Below are 17,111 nucleotides of genomic sequence, written 5' to 3'. Positions count from 1 at the left end.
GTCATCGTAGAAACAACACAATATCCATCTATTCCTTTATATGGCCTCAATATCATATCCGTGAGAGTATTTTAAAACAGTAAATAACAATCACTGTTTGTCTGATGACAATTAATAACTACAAGCAGTTCAAATTGTTATATTGCTGAATATATACCATATCTCATCATCATTGTTATTAATTTCATTTCACTTACAAGAAATTTTTAGAAAAGTTCATTGAAATGAAATGAATATGATATAAATGTCGATATAGAATTAGATTAGATATCACAAAAAACAATGTATATATTTTAATCCTTGTGACCCATAAATAATAATTCTATGCTTTGTGCTAGTGTTGATTTTGTTTTTCAGCACATTATGGATCACATCTGGCGTAGATGGATTGCTCAACCTCTTCCGCTTGTTATCCAAAATTTTCGCAATTTACGTGCTTCGGCTTTTTTTACACTGCCACCTTCTACAGTTTCAACTATTGTCATATGAATGAATAACTGTCGTCATATGAACGTCAAAAACATGTAATATCGTATGCATATTTACCGATAATCCTCTCTCATTTTTTTTTTTTTTTTTCATCAATAAGTAACCATTTGCCATCTGCATAGGTTCCGGCTTTTCAAGTGTAAACATATTTTCATATCTATATTACTACTAAAGTTCAGTAAACAAACAGTTGTGACGTTTTATTTTGTCATCATACTTTACTTTAGTTTGTAGGGCAGAATTATTACTTAGATACATATGAAATTTTAATTTTCGATGATTTATGCACATCAAAAAAACGCTTACATATTTTGTTTTTAAGTATTGTGAATTCAATAAATCGATTGCATCACAAAATGGGAAAGTCGTATTTCTGAAAAGAATTCTGAAAATTAATGAATAACGATGCAGAAATTGGTAAGGAAATGTTTAAGGACTATCGTTTTCATATTGATAGTTTTAAATTTTTGGGGATTGTTTGAGAAAACAAAGAAATTTCGGATTGAAAAACGTGGAGAACTGAGTTTGAAATTATTGATAAAAGTTATGATAATAATACAAACAATTATAATGGAAGGTCTCTGTTAATCAACTAATTTCATTTCTTTGTGCTAAAATATTATGTCAAGAATGATTACTTTGAATTCGAATATTTATTGTGAAAAATTTTTATGTTAAGCATATTAGTACGGATTTCATATGATACCTCCGCAGAAGTACAAATTTCATATTATAAACTTCAAAAAATACTTGAATGATACCGATGTGAAAGACGACTGATAATATATTCATAGCAGCTCCTCTCAGCGAATATACATCCCCAATTACGTCCGTACCAATATGCTTTGGTTTCAGCTTGAACCAGACTTTCGTTTGTTTTGTACCACTGTCTCAAATATACGATAAGTGATAACACATAACACTTCATAGTTAGCGACTGTCCTCATCAATGATATTTTACATTTTGCATTATTATTTTAAATTTCATAACCAGTCTTACTCAGAAGAGTAAAAATTTATGTGAGAAGAGTTATCTGTCTATCGTAGAAGATCTTATCTGATTTGCTGTAAAAATATCTGATAAAATAGGAATTCAGCTATCATCCAACTTTGCAACGCCATTGCATAATTTAGAATATTAACTTTTGTTACTTATTGTTCTTGAAAAAAAAAAAAAAATTCAGTTAACCATTTTGCGGTGAAATAGTATCGATTTTAACAATGGATTAAAACTTAAATATTTACTTTTCTCCATTTTTTGTTGCTTCAAGAATGGAAGCGGAAATTTTAGTTAAATAATTCCTTCCATTTGCTAACACCGGTGTCATCAGTTCATCCTTAATTAAGTGCGAGTTCTCATTAAATCATTCACTTTCAAAGTTAGAAAAACGAAATGGCATTAATCATAATATTTAATGAAACTGTTTATCTGATAATATCAATTTTGAATAACGTAGAGGGCGATTATTTTTTCGCCTTATTTCCATAGGAATTAGTAAATGGAACTGGTTTAAACATAACGATGAGATGAAAATTTCTGCTTTGCATTTAACACTTAGCTTGATATAAAGAAATTAATTCATTATTGGAGAAAGAACTTGAAAAATAGGAAAAATAGTAAATTTGAATAATGCGGTATATGCTATCAGTATTGTCTCAGGTTAAACATATAGCTTATATTATAAATTGAAGAAATTTTTTTCAGTGTTTGAAAAAATAATTTGGAAAATTCTATTCGTAATGACCAATAGAAATTTCATGATCACTGTAATAAAAATATACATATAGCAGTGCACTTATTTTTCAAAATTTGTACACTATTTAGTGCTAACACAATAACACTTTTCAATGCACATTAATTATGGGTCAAAGTTCAGTAAACTACGATTTCTACGCTAACATACTGTTATTATCATCATTAATTTGATGATTACGACATCAGTTAATAATAGTCAAAATCTTACACCATAAATGTATTCACTGAGATGTATTTTATCGTCACCATCTGCTTCAATTCCATGCAAATTCTGACAACCGAAATGTTTTCTTGCTTCGATCTAAAGTTATTCACTTCTCATCTCACCAACAAAACAAAAAATGCCCAAATTAATTGAATTAATTGAATGAAATTATAACAAATTGCTATTTCATCTTCAAATATGTATTCACTCGGATTTATCAATTCAAAGGGGAGATTTTGATTCATGTGAATCAACTTTAAAAGTTACATTTCAATTAAGGATTTTAAGTTACATAGAAATTAGCGTCTTTTTTCTTCAGAGAAAGCATGTTTGACTTATAAAAATTCCAAGCAATATGTCTTCCCAGTAGTTTCCTGAAGATTTCCGGAAAGAATTCAGTAACCAAATCTATCACTAAGATTTGCAAAGTATGAAGATGCATCATTATTTCAATTTTTTTTTTTTTTTTTTAAGATTTTAAGGTTTTAATTTGTTGAGTTCATTAATTTGAGAAAAAATTTAAACCTTTGAAGGATGAAAGGAATTATAAAAGAGAATTACCATACCACATCCTTTTCTCTTTCGCTTTCTAAGGAATACCATAATTACTGTTCTCCAACGATAGCTTAAAATAGAATATTGGTTCAGGAAGTTTTAGAACAATGATTACCACCGCATCGTCCTGAAAATCCATGTAGGTTGCGGTTACATGCTGTTTAGACGATTCATCAGTCCAAAGGAATTTTCTTTTCGCTGGAGTGGAAGATAAACTTTCTCCAGGAGTTATTAAGCCAAAACCCTGCAAATTATCAGATTTAATTAAAAATCTCAGCAATGATTAATGTAACACCGAAGAGCACTTTCAACATCAAAATTTCACCGATGCATATCTTTTCCGATGTTAATCATCAAATTTCGAGTCATTTTTCATTGTTTGAAGAAATGTTTAGTCATTTACAACAAGCATATATTGTCCAGCAATAAAATATTTCACATTAGACAAGGCTAAGTTTCCTCTATGTTTTGTCCACTTGATAATATCAGCACAGGAAAGCTAACCAAAGCGTGCATTATTTCATGACGAAACAGGTCTACAATGGCATGGAAAGAGTTCCATCGATGATGATTCACTGGACATAACATCAATCGGGCAGCTGCTGGACTAGCTGATCGCACATTGTAGTGTTATAGTGATATAATTTGATATTTAATCATCATGGTAAATCTAATGCTGATCCGGTAATACTCCTGTCACGATCACGTAATGTGGGAGAGGACACAATAGTTGAATGCTGTGTCCTCATCCACTTTGCAATTCTGGCTTTACCTACCAACTTGCAAATAAATTATTGAGGTATTCCAATGCTTACTGCTACTTGAAATGAGAAAAAATTTTACCGATTATTATTGATAAGAGTACAAGGTGCAGCTGCAGCAAGCAAACCATTATCTGCATTACATTTCTGATGATCCACCTTGAAAAAGGCAAATTGATATGGTCCTAGAGCAATGGATATTACTACCTTATGGTTTTCTAGAGAAAAAAGGCATAAAATGAATAACCTGTAAGAAAAGTAAAAAGTTAACACCATAAAATTTCAAGTTAATATCTTTTGTGATATTAAGTGGGTTTAATTTTCTCCAGCTGTGTAAAGTTTCCATAAAGCACTCGCCAATTGGCGGATACCAGTGCGAAACACATGACGATAAACTTTTGGCGCTCAGTCTATCGTTTTCCGGAAGATACCATATATTTATGAGTGATTGCATTTTCATAACAGCTGATCGTAAACCATCCTACAATTTTGAAATTTTTTATGTATCACTGCTGAATGATATACATCATTAAATATGAATGGGTGAGTATTACATAAATAATTAATTTACTGGAGCAATCAGTTATTAGCAGACCTATTTTAATAGGTCGGTAAGTAGATTTGTCAATAAGAAATACAATTGTACCACTGAATCACGCAGAGTAACATGATGGTAAGAGCAGAAAATCATGGAATAAAAGTAACATCAGCACACAGACAATTTAATCAGTATCCGAACTGCGATCCATTCGTCAAGGATCGCCAAAATTGGCGCCAGTGTCGCAGTTTTTTAAGTGTGCACAGTATTCAACGTATTCAGCGCGGCGCAGATTGCTCACAATTCATTTTTTTAAAACTTTTTTATATGAACCCTAATGAATTTTGTATAACTAATCAATTAATTACATTTATTGGAATTAGCCTTTATTAGAATTTGTGCGAAATTCATAGAAACACACCAGTATTGTTGATGATAGGCGAAGCAACTCTTTCTGTCTGATAATTCCAATATTTAGTGATTCCCAATGCGCTACTTCACTGGACAACAGTGCAATAGCGCCCAGAAATACTACAACTTTCAATAAATTAGCCACCATTTGTAATTGTTAAATAAGAAAGTAAGGAAAAAGTGATTATATTTTGACGTTAAAAATCTACTAGGTGAATCATTTTTTGTATTAAAAGAAAAAGAGAAGGAAAATTATTTATGTAAAAATTCTTCCAATTTGATACATTTGGCATTTTCTTCAATTCTTTTTTTGAAATATTTTGAAAAAAAAAAACACGATTAATTGAACTTCTCAACTGAGAAATGTTGAAGTAATAAACTTTATCATTAAATACCCATGTCTATTGCAATTTCATCCTCTTCTAATACTGTATGATTTGTAATACTTTCTTGTGGCCTGCGGAACGCAAAAATGATTGTCATTATCGTTTCATTCAACTAACTTGTCATTTCAAATCTTCAACGATGTTATTTTGTCAGGAAAGGACAGAAGAATTTACTGCAAACTTTTGCACTATTTGAAATGCACAATTCTAAATGTAATAGATATCATAGTGGATGACATCAATGAAGTATGAAATATATGTGATCGAAAAAGAAAAATGAAACTGGAATGAAAGTTGCTTTTCAGTTTATAAATTAGTGATTAGGTTAACATTTTCTTCATGTTCTTCACTTCATCATTTTAATTTGTGAAAAATTCGTATGATAAAAGGTGAATAATCGATTTGGAGAAGAAATTTAATCAATTTATCCACCAAACTTTAATGAATCAGGTAACAAATTACCAAAACTCAGTTATGATAGATGCCTTCTTTTATTCTTCTAAATAACACTTTCATTTGATATTGACTTATTGATCAGTGGCTTAATTTTGGCAGGTAAATAATTTTTGATTTATTGAAGAAAATATTTATTCGTTTATTCCACTTCCTTTTTATCTCTTTTATCAACAATTTATACTCTTTCGCTTATAATTTATATTAAGAATTCTTTCATACTTGTAAAATTGTCAATTTCTCTCGTTGCTATTGAAATTATTTGTATTTCTTTTAAAATATTCACATACAAACTGCAATGGTAGTTATAATGGAAGCGTGATCAAGTTGTTGGTCGTCCCAGCTTTAAGCAAACAATTGCATAATTTGTATGGATGTGTCGCAATGTGTTTAAACACGGGTAGAGGTAAATTACTGAGAGTTCAGATAAACAGAATGCCTGGAAATTCTTCGAATTCTTTTACATTCATCGATTATTTCTATTTAGTATTCATGATTATTATTTATTATTATTGTTAGTATCTACTACTATCTACTACTACTACTGTCATTGTTTTTATTTATTATAATTTATCATTTATTAATATTAATAATAATAATTATTGGTCATTAACATTGATTGACATGATGTTTATTATTATTACTACTACTACTACTACCTCCAGTTATATTTAAGGCCAGTTCTGTCTTCATTCTCTGTCCCTTTCAACTATTAACTGTCAGTTATGTTGTACAGATTCCTTTTATAATACCCTTCACATGGCTCTGGACTCTGTCACCATGCAGAGTGTTAATTTCAATTTCAATTTCTTTCGACGAAAAGAATACTATTAGAAACACATATGTTTCATATAGCACTATTAAAGGAAAGAAATTTAATAACAGATCGCTCTCGCTTTAGTTTTTAGTTTTCCACCGAATTTGAATGTTCCCAGAAATTTCAAAATTTGGTTTGTGTTTCTGTTAGTGAATATTAACTATAATACTTTGTTTAATATTCTGAACACGTTTCTCTTTTATTGCTTTAGTACTAATAAATATATGAAATGCGAGAGTACACTATGCTTGTAACACACAGTGACTTCACGTATGAAAAATTATATTGATTTAAGGAAGTTTAAATCGCGCATAATAAGTTTTGATCGCTGCAAGTTGCAAGTCTGTAAATTGAAATTTGTTTGTAAATTGAGTGAGAAATTTTCTGTAGAAAGCTCCTCATCAATAATACTACTTCGTGATGAAATTTTGAACTGTGAGATATTTAACATCGAAATTCATTGTTTACTGAACAAATTTGAATTCGGAAAAGCTGGACGATTAGAAGAAATTTTGAATGGAAGGGATAATAACGAAAATTTGCTATGAGATCACAAACCGAATTATCATAAACGCATACATTATCCAATATACATCAAATATGTCATAGGAAGTTGAAGTGTCCATAACAAAAAATGAAAGATGGAAATGTGAGATCAAAGATTGTCTGCTTGAAGAAGCGATCGGTTGCGATCGGTGCTCTTCTAAAATGAAGAAGACAACAACGTTTAAGGATGGTAGTTGATCCATCCCCCCTCCCACAAGCACATATGCTCCTAAAATTGTTTACGATTCCGCATTTTCCTTGTTCGGTAATGATGCATTTTGGAATGAAATATGAGAATGAGGACGAACAAAGAAACATTCCAATAAATCGTCCAGTAGGTCATCGATTAAAAAACGACGAAATGTTGATATTTTTGAATTTGACAATTATAAAACAGTAGTCATATGTGGATGTAATATGTAAATGAAATAAATATTTGTAGTGGAAAAGTAGCGGGAAAACGACTGAAATTCTGCTTAGATAATGTTTCAATTGATTCCATCAATTCTTTTACATTCAAATTTCACTAGAAATAGTTCTTCCAGACGAAACTTGACAGTATCAAATTTTCGGTAACAAATATATATCAGTGTGACTGAAAACAGGTGATAAAGGAATGATAAATGGCCCAGTGATCATTTGGTAATTGATGAGTGCTATAGAAACGAAACAGAGAAGAAAATCGAATATAATAAAAGGTGAAGAATCAAATGTTTGCAATATCAATGAGATAGGAAGCACTAGGATAGAAAAAGTTCATTGAAATATAAGATGCGAAGGAATTGAAATTTTTCAAAAAGGAAATGTAAAAAATGGTAAATGCAAATATTTGCAAAGTCGTCATCATATAAGGAAGCAAATTTGATTTTTTCTTTCTCTGAAAACCTTTGAGAGAATGTAAGAAATATAATAAGAAAGTATGAGTAGATAGAATGGAAGTATTAGTTTTCTATTACATCATTTTATCCGACAGTGATAAATTCAACCAAACTTTTTTATATTTTGTATCTGAATTATGTGAAAACTTTTCATTCTTTTCCTTCTCAACAATAATTTTTCTTTTAATAACAACATTTTTTCAATTTTCAATGGAAAAAGAATAAATATCATAGTGATATATCAAATTTTAAAATGTAGTATCACAATGATCCATGAATGATATCATTTGAAGGATTTGCTAAACAAAATAAGCTCATTACTATGAGACCTTCTACGGATGACAATGACAATATAACAAATAATGGTACTACAAATCAACAACTAGGATGTATGACGATTTCTGATACCATAATGATAAATGTGATAACCTAATATTACCAAAAAAAGATCCCTAATAAATCACTTAATAAGTTTGCAGTATTTTTCTTTTATACTGTTAAAGAAAGATATGACATAATGTGTATCATATTGGCTCAGAAACCGTTTTTTCTAAGTAATGAGAAATAAGACCTGGTAGTTAGGATAATAAACAAAAAGATGGACATCTGAACACAAAAGATTGATTCTAAGTGCGACTGAATAAAGAGAAATATGAAACAAGAATGAAATTGGAAATTGAACAAAATGAAGCATTATTCATTAGATGTTATCCAATTTCTCGAGTTTCTCTCATATTTCCTCTTTCCTTTCTTTTCATTTTCAAGTGAGTTAGTTGTAAATTGACTGAGAGACTTGAATTTTTTCTTTTCTCTTTTTTTTTGGTAAAGTTAGAGGAACTATTGAAAGAAATTCGCCGACAAATCAAGGCAAATTTAGAAACAAAAGTCATAATATAGGTGCACTTATCGCCTAATAATTTCAATAAGTAACTTTTTGATCACCAACAAATCAACAACAGAATGAATCCCCAAAATGATAGTTGAAAATCTAATTGCAAATTGAGCAGGATGTAATATCAATAATTAATTAAATCATATGTGATTTTGTTACTGATCTTTGTATAGATATGAAGTGCCTAAAAAATGCTCAAACTGAAATATGCTCAACAAAAATGATAAAACACTAATGCGTAATGCTTATGTTTTTAGTTTGAAATCTTTAAGATGATCAGATGTAAACAAATCTTTGTCCTCATCTTTTTTCTAAAGCTATGATCAATTACTAATTTTTAGAAGACTTCCAAAAGGTAAGCCTTTACCTTATGAAATTCAATTTCAAGACATTTCTCATTCCTTTCAGTCAACATTGCCAGAATATTACTGTCATTAATCTTTCTTCCAGTTTTTTTTCTTTTTTTTTTTTTTTGCAAGTTTGAAAATATTTTGTCAAATTCCAAGAAATTAGTAGGCATACAGGTAACAACTTGTAATGGGATCATCACCTTCCTTTTCATCACTTTATCATCAAAGCATTCGCTGCATCATTTCGCATTAATCTTTCCCCCAAAAAATAATCACCGACAATTTAGAATCCCTGCACAAAATGTTATAATATTTGTGTGATTGTTTAAAAAAGGGAAAAAAAAACCGCACCAACCGAAACGAAACGAAAGGAAATGAAATGAAATGAAATGAAAAAAATGAAATGAAATAAAATGAAATGAAAAAAAAATGAAATGAAATAAAATGAAATAAAATAAAATGAAAGTGAAACATAAAATAGAAATGATACAAAACGGAGGGAAAGCTCACTCTTCAAACCAATAAAACACAATACGTACTGTGAGAATAAATTGTTTGTAGTTTTTGTTGGCGGCGCCAAAACGGCAACATTTTTCCATCCTTTCACACCTTCTCAATTTCGCCTTCTTTTCAACTTCGCCTTCTTCTTTATCCTTTTTGAGTGGTTGCGAACAAAGAAATTCAATCGCAACAAAATGATTTCATCTCGTCAAATGAGCATCGATTTATGCAACATTTCTCAGTCAATGTTTGTCCACGTTTCATTAATGTCGTTAATGCTGCAAAGATGCATATGTCATCATCGCTAATGCAAATTTATGAGAAAACTTTTGCAACATTTTTAACTTTTCATAATCTATCATATCTCATTTTTATCTCCTTATGCGTATTTATCTTCTAATTAAGTCTACATCATTATAACCAAATGTATACAAAAAAAAAAAAAAAAAATTCTTTTTTAAATGATTGCATTGGCTAATGAATTTTGCTTATTTCTACATATCTTACTAATATTTTTTATATGCAAATATATATATATAACGAAGACAATATATGATCTTAGCAAGGTAATCAAAACTCATATTAGTTTATCAAAATAATACATTTAAAAATTATCACTAACAAAACGCTGTACATCATTTTGTTTTTTTTTTTTTTTTTTTTTTTTTTTTTTTTTTTTTTTTTTTTTTTTACAGCAATCCTAGAATATGTCATTTTGAATTAATTATTTGTGGCTTCAATTTGGCTTCCTTGTCAACGGGCGATGGGATCAAGGAAATGCGCAAATGAATGTTGGCTGGACGAGTTCATTTACAGGACTGTTGCACTTACTGAAGTAATATGGAGTAAAGAGATAAAAGTTCTGACCACATTTAATACTCACCCACATGTATTACTAATCTTTTACATCTCTTATTTTGAGTCCTGCTCTAATTCTGACAATTTTTTGAATCATCTATAATCTCGACATTTACATTGTCATCGTTATATCTAAGAATAACCAAATATAACTGACCACACAGTGACCGCTCATTCTACCTAATAATTTAAGTTTTAGGCTGTTTGTGAATTCATCGCTAAATTCATAAGAAAATATAGTTTGTTAGCAAATCAAAAAGTTGATCCAAATAGGTAATATTTGAAAATAAACTCTGACAGCAGTCTGTTTCTATCATTAACTATATTTTACTGTTTATTCATTACAAGCCCATACTTTGTTATCATAATTCGAAATAATAGATCTGTCACTGAAGCCTTTTTTGGAATAAAATTTTATTTTACAGACATAATTATTACTATGTACTTAAACATGAATTTAAGCAGGTAAATTATGTGTTTGAAAATTATCAAGTTTAATACCTGGAATCACTCTTTTTAAGAAAAATGTAACTTAGAAATATTATTTGTAAAAGAAGATAAGAGTTACTGCCAACTTAAATGTTAATATGATTAGCAGAAATTGTTGAATAATAAATGAATATGGATTTATATCTGAAAGTGTTTGCAATATAAAAGCTTCGGAAGTTTTAATTTAGTACATTTTAATTATTTAGAATGATTTTTGTTTGAGATTAATTTCAGACGGAAGCTACCAGTACTTTCTGATTGTTGAAATAGAAACCAGCAACAAAAGCTTACATTATTCATTTCTTAGGATCAGCAACATGAGGTTTACCCTCTTTTCAAAAAAATAAAAAAAAACTAAAAAAAAAAAACGAAATACAAGGAAATTAATGTATGGAAACTTCAAAAGATCTACAAAAAAGCGTAGGAATTTCAAAAAAACTCTAATAATTTAAATTTAAAAATAAAGTTATTAATAAGAATTAATCTTTGAATTATTCAGCATTCGCATTCCAATTATAACTGCAACATACAATTAGCACGTAAACGCAAGAATAACAAACTAAATCCATTCCAATTATAAATATTCAAATTATATATTATATTGACTTAATATTGATATCTCCATTTTTCTTTTCCCGGAAGTACGTATAATTCTTCAGCGCTTCAACGCAAATGTTTATTAAATTCACTTCTGTTTTCAGTTCTTACTATGCTCAAAAAAGAAAAATTCGACTTCATCCTTTCATTACTTCCTTTTTCTCTCCTCTCTTCTTCATCCGAAATGTAACTGATATTTGTGACGATAATTAACTTATCCAAATAACGCAATGATTTATAATATGAACTATCCATTATAAAATGGAATTGGGACTGCTGCCAGTGAAGAAATAGAGTGAATGAAGAAGACCATTTAGTCATTTATTCATTGTCTGTTCATTCATTGCTTTTGAAAGCAAAGTTGAAATGACATGAATGTCGATCACTACAGATTGAAGTGTTGATACAAAGATAGCAAAAAGTGAAGTCAAATTTAACTTACATCGTTTAGCGCTAACGGCTTTACCGCCAACAGGTTTTACACAACCGTTGCACAATTTGATGATTGCTTCCACTAATTTGGTACCACAAAGTCGACTTGTACTGGCTTTCTTCGACGGTGCAGGAATCAGTGTTTCATCAAAAATATTTTTCTCTTTCAATAACATTGCAATACGACCCATATTGTACATTTCACTGGTATCAAGCCATTTCAATTGCTCGTCCAATATGCTCCCAGAGTTTCGGCGATACTGATCACGCATTCGTTCAGCACTTATTTGCTTTACAATGCGTATCGTTTTCAGATCTTTGGTGTTTAATTGTCCAGCTCTCATATGTTTCTCTATATTAGCATTTACTTCTTTAGCATTCAGGCCGATGATGAGACATATGGCCACAATACTGTTTGTTTTGAGCCACATCATATTTTTCAAGTTCTTTTTTAACACCGATGTAAATTTTATTAACGGTTTAAAATAAGGACTTTTTGATATAGCTAGTATTTCGCGTAATAAATGTCGAAAACGTTTATCAAATACTTGCTGTTGTTGCTTTATTATTCCGGTTTCTGATGGTAAATTCAGCTTTCAGAAAGGGTAGAATTTGGAGTTAGCAACGTTCACAAACAGTGGTTTCTGACGATAGATGACTAGTAATTGTGGTAATAAATGGGGAGGGGGAAGGGGAAGATGTGCGATATCTAGAGAGGTATTTGAAATACAAGATGGCTGTTTTTAAAGTACCTTCCTAACTGGCACCGAACGATAGACTGCAAATTAGGAAGACTGGGCTTTCGAGTAGTCAGCCAAACCCCTCTTCTGTCACCCTTAAGCAAGAGGTGCCGATGGATATGCGACTCAAATACACCTCAAATAAACGCAGAAGTGGGCGGCCCAAGAATGAAGTCCGTCCTCCTTCTTAGAATCAGGTTGTGAAGGATAGTTGGATGTCCACCGTGTCATTAACACCGCGGGAATGAAAGGCGTGGTTCACTAATGCTGTCTTAAGCAGCAACAAGAACCAAAAAGGACGAAGCATGCAGAAGATTTTAGTTCCGTAATTAATTATTTAAACAAGATGATTTATTGATATGATTGTCGTGATAACGATATTAATTAATTTTAATCACAATTAATTACAATATTCATTCTGAACTTTCACTTTGAGAAGAGAACTAATACGAAAAAGTTGAAAATGAGATAATGCTAATGTAGATGCATTGCCACACTTCAAGTTACACAGAGTCCTTCAAGCAATTTCAACGCTTCCAAATTACAATAAATAATGTAGTGCATAAAGGTCTGTATCAGAAGAGCTGCTAATATGACATTTGCATTTGTCATTAATAAAGTGCTCTATTTGATTTAATGATCACTTCAAAATCTTCCATACAAACCACACATTCACACAAAAAATGTACTTTCAAATAATAGTAATTAATTATGTTGAATTTATTTAATCAACTTTAGTTGGAAACTGGTAGTAGAATAAAAGTATACTGCACTAGGCTTATTACATTTGCAATTGTAATTTGTCTCAGTGTTTTTAAATTCTATTAATTCTGATGACTTAAACCAGTTCTTTTTTCTATGTCTTATTTAATTTTGATTACCAAAAAGCATCTGTTATGAATAATAGTAATAACTTATCCGAGAATAGTCATGATGTCATTTATTTTCATTTGATGAACTAATTACGATAGATCCAGAAAAGCAATTATTCCTAGTAATTATTCTTTTTCGATCTTATAACCTTTCTAGCGGTTCTGATTGGATGGCTCATTTCTTACATGAATGCAACATAACAAAAGATTGGAAGCTGATAATATCTAAATCGGTATTATTGGAAACAAATAAATAGAATTAGAACTAATAAAAAATATTAAAAGTTCGGTTGTACTTTAAGGCAAAAAAAGTCTGAATGAATTATTAACAGCTGTCTTTTTACTAGTAGCACGCTAATCAAAGACACAGATGTTAACTTTACACATGGAGAGTAACAAATTTTGTAAAAGAAACATTGAAAGCACTCTTCTTATGTCCTCTTCATCATCCCCTCAATAATAATAATAATAATCTTCAAATTGTAAATGATTCAAATGGCATTATTTTGAATGGTACTGCAGGTTTACGCTGAATTGAAATAGGAATAAGTCAGATCGAAGTTTTAAATAAAGTTCAAAAAAGTGAAGCTGCATACAGTACTTAAAGCTTATACATATTTACATACTCATTTAAGTAGTTTAAAACCGAAATAGCAGATACGGAAAACAAAAAGTGTTATTCCTTATATCGTTTTGAGTTTTTAGGCTGAAAGATGTTCATACTTTTGGATAAAATTACTAAGCAGCTATTGGAAATTGCACAAAATGATCACTTATAGAAAAAAGACAATAAAAAACAGTTCACTCTTGAGCCCAGAAGGAACTTTGAAAGATTTCTCAATTTAAGTATAAATAAACATAACAGAAGAAAGAGAGTTGAAATGTATTTATCATCATTCTCTTTATTATGTTAATTGCAGCATATCATCAAAAAGAGAGGCGAATTTTGAAATTTTCTGGTATGATATTTTGTTCGATGCAATGAAAATTCCAACTAATGACGGTCGGTCCTTTTAGATAATCAACTATTTTTAGGTTAAATTTGCATAAAATAATGTTTAAAATAGTGCAAAGTGATCACTAACAGAAAAAATCGGTTAAAAAATTATCGTGCTAGTCGGTTATAGATTTTTTCATCCATGTCACCAAGATTGCTTAGCTTTGTAATTTGATAAATCCTTAATAGTGTTGTTACTGTCTTCAGCCATTTAGCTATTTCGTTTTTTTTAAATATGATTGTTTTTATAACTCTTGAAATTTTTTTAACTCTCTAAATTCATTATTGCAGTATAAAATAATAAATGTGATATCTGTATTAACTGATCTTCAACATCTAAATTGTACAGTCAGACAGCTACAATTCTCTTAAAAAATCTGTTTTCCCGAGAAAAACAAAAGAGAAAAACGATGGAAGCAAGAATTAAATATTAAAATAAATATAAATGAAATATTATGTACAGCTCCAAATTTACAAAGAAAACTTAATAAAAAAGGAAAGAAATAAATGAAACAAGTTTTTTTTTTCCTAATATGGAAAAGTGGAATACTGTAAGAAGTTGTAACAGTTCTGAAGGAGAAGAGTGATTTCGATTTGTTAGAGAATTTTGGTGATTTGATGGGACCGAAAAATTCAAACTTCTGAGAATCAGCTTATAAGGTATATTTTGGTATATGATTTTAAAAAGAAAGGGGAAAGAGAAACAGAAGGAGAGAGATAGAAGGAACATATGTATCCATTGATCTCCCTTTGCTTGATAATACTCTATTTAGGAATTCATACATGTTATTTGTTGTTGTCAATATAAAAATGGTCGGAAGAATTTTGATAATTATGGAAGTGTTCCATATAAGCTTTTGGAACATACAAGTTTACCTATTTTTTTAGCTTTCTATCTCTTATGACATGTTTCCAGAAGCTAATGCAGCATCACTTCCGTTTATTTGTGGATAAGCACTGCGATACTTCAACTGATTTCAGTGAAACAGCAAAGGATCTAATCTTCCTCTGAAGAGATTTCTATTCAATGAAAATTTTTGCAAAATGTTTTGCTTAATCATATTTTATAAGCTTTCGTTCATTGCTAATAAATACTTCCACTTATTTCCAAGCATTGGATAGAAATTCGTCCTTCACTGATCATTTTTTAATTTCTTCATCACAATAACTTCATCTGTTTTACATAGGTAATAATTGATGATCAAGAAAGTTTATATTCTTTCAATGAAATTAGTTATTGCAACTTATCAGAAACAATCAATGTTAAATTTACAACAAAAACAAAAACTTTTAATACTTATATATATATATATATATATATATATATATATGGCGAAATTAGATATTATTAAGATATTATGACGAAATTCTAACACAAAGATTTAAAAATGTAAGGAAAAAACATAAATTTCATCCTTCAATCTAAGCAGTTACATTCTTTCCATTAGAATAGATTGGGCGTTTTCTATTTCGTTTATGAAAAAATTTTGGAAAAATGATGCATTCAGAATTTTCTAGATGTTTGTTTTTTAAACAGATTCTTTCTCTCTTTCGCATCTATTTGTGACTAATTATTATATATTGATATAATATAATTGAGTTATAACAATATAACTTATAAATAATAAAACTATAAATTGCATGGCTCTATCATTGTGCTTATACTATCCTTTTATTTTTAAAATGATAAGGTAAAAGTAAGTGAGCAAAGTAGATATAGCGGAAGTTTCATGGCATATTCCTTTTATTTTTATAAATGAAATTGCAAAAGTTGTTTGTTTGATTATTCAAATGAGTTAATTATCAATCATCTTTCATCTTGAATAAAGGAATAATTCGTAATAACAATTTGCAGTAGGACAAGATTGATTTTTACTGTTGGATCATAGAATACAAAGTCAAAGGTCATTAGTTAATTCAAATGTTTGAAATATTTCTTGAAATGTTAGTAATTAAATTAAAATTATGTTAGTTCCAAATTATTTGTGGTGTAAAGAATTATCCAAGAATAATTCTCAATATCTTATCTTGAACCACAAATATGGCTGGTTGGAATTGGATAGTGTAATTTATTGTCTGTTCGAGTGATGCATAAATGGAACAAAATGGCCTGATGATAGGCCCATAAGTGACGAATACTAGAAGGCACGCGTGGTTATATGTATGAAAGTAACAGAGAGCAATGAATGTTTTCTTGAAAATATTTTTTGCATCACAGATAACAGAGTCGCTATTTTTAAAATTCCGTGCATTTCAATCAATTCCATCTCAAAATTTCACTTACAGAATAAGTGAAATTAAAGGTTTAACTTTTAAATGTTTACTTTTTTTGCCTTCGGAATAACTCACCAGAAAGAAAAATTCTTGCTTAAACACAAAGTGAAGGTACTGCTTATTTTGGGCATTCAATTCATAATTTTAAGTTTGAAATGAAAAATCACATTATTTTGCTTTAAAAGTTTATTGAACAATGTTACTGAAATGCGGTCATAAATTTTTCTCATGATGATAGAAGTTTTATTTTTTAATTTCTGAAATACCCAAAAACAGTATTAACTCGAAAACTTAGGCTTTTCCGAATCATTCTG

At 29.7% G+C, this 17,111-nt stretch overlaps 3 protein-coding genes across 3 annotated transcripts; 1 reads left to right on the top strand and 2 right to left on the bottom strand.

The window, feature by feature from the left end:
• Positions 1 to 1,228: 1,228 nt before the first annotated feature.
• Positions 1,229 to 4,863, bottom strand: Bm5762 (Uncharacterized protein; the record flags this gene model as incomplete). Its single annotated transcript, XM_001900779.2, has 8 exons — positions 1,229 to 1,379; positions 1,735 to 1,826; positions 2,454 to 2,546; positions 3,121 to 3,249; positions 3,510 to 3,612; positions 3,849 to 3,925; positions 4,014 to 4,247; positions 4,726 to 4,863. 8 exons carry the CDS (start codon positions 4,861 to 4,863, stop codon positions 1,229 to 1,231), a joined length of 1,017 nt encoding a protein of 338 aa, XP_001900814.2.
• A 2,703-nt stretch (positions 4,864 to 7,566) lies between these two features.
• On the top strand, positions 7,567 to 8,228 carry Bm17533 (Uncharacterized protein; the record flags this gene model as incomplete). Its single annotated transcript, XM_043079121.1, has 2 exons — positions 7,567 to 7,615; positions 8,089 to 8,228. The coding sequence occupies 2 exons, from the start codon at positions 7,567 to 7,569 to the stop codon at positions 8,226 to 8,228; spliced, it is 189 nt and encodes a 62-aa protein (XP_042935055.1).
• A 1,490-nt stretch (positions 8,229 to 9,718) lies between these two features.
• Bm9807 (Uncharacterized protein) lies at positions 9,719 to 12,348 on the bottom strand (the record flags this gene model as incomplete). Its single annotated transcript, XM_001900780.2, has 2 exons — positions 9,719 to 9,816; positions 11,925 to 12,348. 2 exons carry the CDS (start codon positions 12,346 to 12,348, stop codon positions 9,719 to 9,721), a joined length of 522 nt encoding a protein of 173 aa, XP_001900815.2.
• Positions 12,349 to 17,111: the final 4,763 nt, after the last annotated feature.

The sequence above is a fragment of the Brugia malayi genome, assembly GCF_000002995.4.
Source record: "Brugia malayi strain FR3 genome assembly, contig: Bm_v4_Chr2_contig_001, whole genome shotgun sequence".
Classification (NCBI taxonomy): domain Eukaryota; kingdom Metazoa; phylum Nematoda; class Chromadorea; order Rhabditida; family Onchocercidae; genus Brugia; species Brugia malayi.
This window is presented reverse-complemented; position numbering and strand designations above follow the sequence as displayed.